The 6,994-nt window shown below is 36.5% G+C and overlaps 1 protein-coding gene across 1 annotated transcript; it reads left to right on the plus strand.

Annotated features, from left to right (window-relative positions):
• Nucleotides 1-3,148: 3,148 nt before the first annotated feature.
• On the plus strand, nucleotides 3,149-3,472 carry LOC114706402 (fatty acid-binding protein, heart-like). The gene has a single exon (XM_037201394.1). The coding sequence runs from the start codon at nucleotides 3,149-3,151 to the stop codon at nucleotides 3,470-3,472; it is 324 nt and encodes a 107-aa protein (XP_037057289.1).
• Nucleotides 3,473-6,994: the final 3,522 nt, after the last annotated feature.

Genomic DNA, 6,994 nt, shown 5'->3' on the forward strand with positions numbered 1-6,994 from the left:
GACTTCTGTTTTTACTAATAGTGGGTGACCTTCATCCTCTGATCCTCAGATAAATTTTATTGGGGGACACAGATAAATTATCACCATATTTCCTCTTTTTGTCTAATAAAAGCAAAAAAGAAAGAAAAACTATATACAATTAGTATAATAACTATATACATTACATTCAAGCAATAAATATATCAACAATGTCTAGTCCATTTATATTTGACAAATTCAGAGAAAATATTCCATTATCTATCCTATCTTGGTAAGTTGAAAATGTACCTGATTCATTTCTATCCTAACTTATATTACTAACAGAAAACTGTCTTATAATGTCTTTCAAATTAATATACTTTACACCTATTAGTGAGTTTCTTTACTGAAATTCTTAACAAAGAAAACTATAACTATCTAATCTTCAACTCCCTTAGAATCCTGAGAAGGAAATAATATTACTTAGTAAAACAGGAAGTGAAAACAAGTGACTTCCAAAAATTGTGAGTTGACAGAACCAGCCAGCTGCTTGGACAGTCACCTGAGGTTTCTCCACAACATTGGGGCATCTTCTTCAGCCTATAAGCTTAGCATATCTGACGGACTCATTTGTGAAACAGGATACATGCATGGTCTACAGCTCAACATCACATTCAGTGCGAGTATTCCATATACCAGATGAACTTGAATTTTGCCAGTGTCCTGTCATGATTTAGGATTTTGAATTCTGGAAATTGCTGGTGTTGTTGAAATTCAGTTTCCCATTCTTCTCAGCTTGTGGGTGGTTTCATCTACTTTATTAAATGTCAGTCTATCATAATGAATGTTAGACTCCTTCAGCCTAGTTACTCCTTCAAGAGAACTGTTTCAGCTACTGTTCCACTGCACACCAGAGGCCATTGGTCCACTGCCTGTTCAGCTACCTTCACAGAAAGGGTCACTGTACCTTTTCTGGATTGCAAAGTCACTTCAGAGATAGTGCCATATTGTCCTGGCCTCAGAGAATGCCTGTTGCCAAAGCTGCAACCACACTTGTCTTGGTAGATCGGTAGTCCTTTGTTTTGTGTCCTGTTTGTCCATTTTGGATGGCATACTGTCAGCAGTTGATGTGAGGGCACTTTGTTGCCTGGTTGCTAACTTTTGCCACAATGAAAGTTAACTCCATGTGCATTTTCTTCAATGCTCATATCTTCTCTGAAGTAGATTGGTGGTGCCAGGAGCCGGCATATCAGAAGATGGCTCTTTTTTCTGACATGATCCTTTTAACAACATGCTTGAGTTTAGAGAACAAGAGAGTCATTCTCCAACTCCAAAGCCAGCTTTAATTTTTTAATTGAACTGGGACTACAAAAAGACCACTTGTGTTAAATGTCTGTAGAGAAAAGCAGAAACAAATATTTAGGAAGACTTATGAAATTTTATATGTGATATACTAATAGGCCAATTTACTCCTTTTTTAAGGGGGGGCATTTTTTTTCTAGATGATTTGTCCTTTTCTTCAGATGTCTCATTTACCCAGTGTTCTTCAGATTCCTTAACCTTCATTCTCCTGAAAGATAAAAACAAAAGCCTTTCCCAAGCCTAACTTTGGGGAGGTTCCCTTTTGGCAAGTTATATCTGACTAAATGAAAAGCGTTTGTTAGTGATATAAGTTAATTTTAAATTGAATGGTCATGTTGGTTGATGAACTATCACCTCTTCTAATTAAGAGGTCTCTCTTGTTCAGATGAAACCTTTATCAATTTTGATGGTATCCACAGCTTATCTTCTCCTGTAGAAACAAAATCAAAACACACATCCTGGTTTCCATTCTGAGGTCAGCACATCCTTAAAGTATATAGGCTGATTTAATTCTGTAGTTTTTTCTATTATCCAATGTCTCTCTGCAACTGTTGTTCCTTTCTCATTAGCACTGAGAAAATTCAAAGTTAATAGAACATTATGTAATCTATTTCTGAGGGGTTTTGTTACCCCTTTTTGTTTATTACCCCTTTCTGTTTATTTAGCATATCCTTTAGAGTTTGATTTGATCTTTCTATGACTGTTGCCCTGTAGGATTATGTGGTATACCTGTAATATGCCTTATATTGTAATAAGCAAAGAAAATGTTTCATTTTACCAGAGACATATGCTAGAGCATTGTCAGTTTTAATTTGTGCAGGTATACCCATGATGGCCATAACTTCTAGCAAACGTGATTACTAAATCAGCCTTTTCAGAACTCAGAGCAGTTGCCCATTGAAATCCTGAATAAGTAGAAATGGTGTGGTGTACATATTTCAATTTTCCAAATTTTGCAAAATGAAACACATCCATCTGCCAGATTTCATTCCTCTGAGTACTCTTTGGGTTATATCCTGCTGGTAATTGAGTCTGATTGTAAAAGGAACAAGTAGGACATTTCCTTACAATTTCCTTGCTTGTTGCCAGGTTATGGAAAAATCATTTTTTAAACTTTTACTATTGACATGATGTTTTTTATGAAATTCTTTGACCTCCAGTACATTTCCTTTCAATAATTTGTTAATCTCATCATTACCTTGTACTAGAGGGCCTGGCAGACCCATATGGAATCAGATGTGAGTTATACATAAGGGATGCTTCCTATTCCTGATTATTTCTTGTAACTGAATAGTGAAGCTAATTTTGATTCATCTGGGATAAATTCTGCAGTTTCAATATGTAATACCACTCTTTCAGCATACTGAGAGTCAGTAACTATATTGAGAGGTTCTGAAAAATCCATTAATACCAACAGAATAGCATACAATTCTGACATTTGAACCGAATTATAAGGGCAATGAACCACTTTACTTAAATTTTCTTATTTGTAACCTGACTTTCCTTGTTTGTTTGCATCTGTATAAAATGTATGAGCTCCAGATATGGGTGTTTCCCCTTCAATGTGAGGCAAAATTCAACCAGCTCTCTTTATAAGTTCAATTCTATCACTTTTGGGACATTTAGTGTTAATGTTTCCCCAAAAATTTACTGCAAGCTCTTTGCCAAGGTTTACTTTCTGCCCATAATTTTTCAGTGTCCTCCTTAGTTAAAGGTATGACAATTTCTGCTGAGTCTATTCCTGCTAATTGATGAAGTCTCAATTTTTCCTTTTAAAATCAAGTCAGGGCAGTTCTGAGTATCTGCACACCTCCTCTCTCATCATACCATGACGGACGCCTTTGTCAGTACCTGGAAACTAGTGGACAGCAAGAATTTTGATGACTATATGAAGTCACTCGGTGTGGGCTTTGCCACCAGACAGGTGGCTAGCATGACCAAGCCTACCACAATCATCGAGAAAAACAGGAATACTATACTCATAAAGACATACAGCACCTTCAAGAACACAGAGATGAGCTTTCAGCTGGGAATGCAGTTTGATGAGGTAACAGCAGATGACAGGAAGGTCAAGTCGATCGTGACACTGGATGGAGGCAAACTTGTCCATGTGCAGAGGTGGGATGGGCAAGAGACTCTACTTACAAGGTAGCTGTGTGATGGGAAGCTCATCCTGGCATTCACCCATGCCACCAGAACTTACAAGAAGGAGGCATGATACTGCTGCTCTGTGGCTGACTGTTCCTCTGCTAACTGGCTACCCTTTGACTCAGCACCTCATGCCTCATTTTTTCCCTCTGGTGTTTTGTATAAATACACTTTGACTGGGATTTTTTTTTTGGACATGGGTCACCACTCTGAATCCCAGTTCCCATTGTGTATGTGGCTTTATTTTTTAAAACTGTATCCAAAGGTTGCTCTGAGGTCAATAAAGCAGAGCCAAGGCTGCCTAAATAAATAAATAAATAAATAAATAAATAAGTAAGTAAGTAAATAAAATCAAGTCAGAGATCTTTTCCACATAAGTTTTTAATCTGTTTATTTGGTAAAAATATCCATTCCAATATAATAAATTCCCTCTGCATTAAAATTCCTGTAGGAGAATGCTCAGAGGGTAAAATAACCAAAATGCAATCAAGCTTTGGACCTATACCATCCACATGTCCTCCCTGTAATTTCTTTTCCACCAAGGTCAGTTCTTTCTCAGATTCAGCTGATAATTCTCTTGGACTATTTAAGTCCTTGTCTCCATCTAAGGTTTTGAACAAATTACTAAGTTCAACATTTTTTACCCCAACAACAGTTCATAGATAGGAAATGTCTCTAAATAATCTTTGAAAGTCATTAAGAGTCCATAATAGGTCACTCCTAATTTGCACCTTTTGGGGTCTAATTTTTTGTAGACCTATTTTATATCCTAAATAATTAATAAAATTTCCTTTTTGTATCTTTTCAGGAGCAATTTGTAATCCCCAACAAGGCAAATTTTTCTTTACTTCTTCTAACATTTTTCTAAATTATCTGCATTTGAATCAACTAGTAAAATATTGTCCATATAATGATAAATTACAAATTTAGGAAATTGTTTACATATTACTTTCAATAGCTGTTGTACAAAATATTGACACAGGATTGGGCTATTCAACATTCCCTGTGGGAGGACCCTCCATTGCTATCTCTTAACTGGTTGAGAATTATTATAAGTAGGCACTGTGAAGGCAAATCTTTCTCTGTCTTTTTCTTGTAAGGGTATTGAAAAGAAACAGTATTTTTGTTTTTTCGAGACAGGGTTTCTCTGTGTAGCTTTGCGCCTTCCCTGGAACTCACTCTGTAGCCCAGGCTGGCCTCGAAATCAGAGATCCACCTGCCTCTACCTCCCAGTGCTGGGATTAAAGGCGTGTGCCACCACTGCCCAGCTCAAGAAACAGTCTTTTAAATCAGTAAGTATAAGAGGTCATCCTTTAGTTAACAGAGTAGGCAAAGGAATTTCAGATTGTAGAAATCCCATTGGCTGAATTACTTTGTTAATTGCTCTTAGATCTGTTACCATTCTCCATTCACCAGATTTCTTTTTAATAACAAATACAGGAGAATTCCAAGGGCTGGTTGACTCTTCAATATGCTGAGCATTTAACTGCTCTTCTACCAGCTTTTCTAAAGCCTGGAGTTTCTCTGTTGTTAAAGGCCATTGCTGAACGCACACAGACTTGTCTGTTAGCCATGATAAAGTTAGAGCTGTTGGTGTCTTTGGAAGATCAGCAGTTGTTTTGCCTTGATCTTGTACAATTTGGATGGCTGGTGATCACTCATTAAAATAATCCCTCCTAATATTTCTCTCAGAAATGTGTTAGTTTATGATTTTTTTCTGAGGTTTGAGGAATGTTAATCTGAGTATTCCATTGTTTAATACATCATGGCCCCATAAGTTCATAGCTATATTATCAACACATGGCTTTAATTTTCCTCTCTGTCCTTCTGATCCTATACATTTGAACCATCTTACACCCTGTTTCATTTGAGATAATGTTCCAATCCCTAACAGCTGAACATTTACCTCCTGAAGAGGCCAATTTGGATGCCAAAATTCTGGTGCAATTATTGTCATATCAGCACCTGTGTTTACTAAACCTTCCAAGAAAATGTCATTTACTCATATTTTTAATTTTGGTTTTTGTTCATTTATAGAAGTTTGCCAAAAAAGTCACTTATGGTTTCTCCTGAACTTCCTGTTCTCTATGCTAGAGCTGCTCTATCACCTGGAGCAGCCTGGTTTATTCCAATAAGCATTTGGTTATTTAATTGCTCTGAGAAGGGTTTTCTTCTATGATGACAGGAAAGGTCTGAACTGAATTTGCTGTGGGGGGCTGCATGAGGCCCCTCTGGGAGTTTCCCAAGGGCAGAGGCAAAGGATTACCTTATCTGTCACTTGTTGATCTACATTCATTGGTCTATTGTTTAACCTTCTGCATAATCCAGAAGGGAGGGGCTTTCTCTTGCTGTTGTTTCTTGAATAAATATTCTTTGTAGGAATGCCCTGTTTACACTCCCTTTTGAAATGACCTTGTTTACCACAACTAAAGTATCTGACATTATTTTTCCTCAAAGCTTTTGAAATTACTTCTATCCACATATCATCATGGCCATGAGACTCAATATTAATTGTGTCCCTGATCCAGTACTCCAAGGGTGCTGATCTTGCCTTTAATGGCCTGATTATTTTTTTGCATGCTGCATTGATGTTATCAAAAGCCAAAATTCAATTATTATCTGTCTAGCTTCCGAATTTGATATCATTCTATTTACTGCTGAAGACAACCTTTGTAAGAAATCCATGAAGGATTCTCTGGGGCCTTGTATAACTTTTGTGAATGATTCAATTTTTTCCCTGCTTCCTCAATTCTGTCCCATGCATTCATGGCTGTCATGTGGCATAGAATTAAGGTTTGGTTATAATATAAACATTATCTTTGTATGTCAATGTATTCGCCTTCTCCAAGAAGTTGATCCTGGGAAATTTCCACACCTCTAGTTCTGCATTTGTGTTCTATTGTTTTAGCCTCCTCCTTAAACCATGTTTGGCACTATAATTGTGCCCTTCCTCCAGGAATGCTGCTATCAATTCTTTCCAGTCCTGAGGAATAATCCTATTACAAGTTGACCATGATTTTTACAATTGCTTTACAAATGCCATAGGATACTATAGCTTCCTTAAATCTCCTTAAATCTAACATTTCCACTGGAGTCCAATGAGCTTGTTACTCTCTTGAGCAGGTAGTTCCTGTAAGGTTACTGGGTATGTTAAGTTTGGTTGTTTGAAAACATACTGTCTCTCTGTAACTGTATAATTCAATCCTGAAATAATTTCACCTTTAAATTCATATGTCTGGGTCTGAATTTCCCTATAAGTCATTTTAACAGGTTCTTCCTAAAGTCAATCCTGAGTTAGTTTCACCTTTGAATTTTTCTGTTTGGGTCTGAATTTCTCTATGATTCATTTTAACAGGTTTTTCTAAAGCTTTTATCTTCATAGTTAAATTGACCAACCTTTTTAATACTAAAATAAGGATGATTAAACAAATAATATTTGTAATTGATGTTGCATACATTCCATCAACATTAATTATCCTCTCATTTAATTGTTCCATTTCAGACTGCTAATATGTTATCAAACAAA

This window comes from Peromyscus leucopus, chromosome 8b (genome assembly GCF_004664715.2).
Source record: "Peromyscus leucopus breed LL Stock chromosome 8b, UCI_PerLeu_2.1, whole genome shotgun sequence".
NCBI classification, from domain to species: domain Eukaryota; kingdom Metazoa; phylum Chordata; class Mammalia; order Rodentia; family Cricetidae; genus Peromyscus; species Peromyscus leucopus.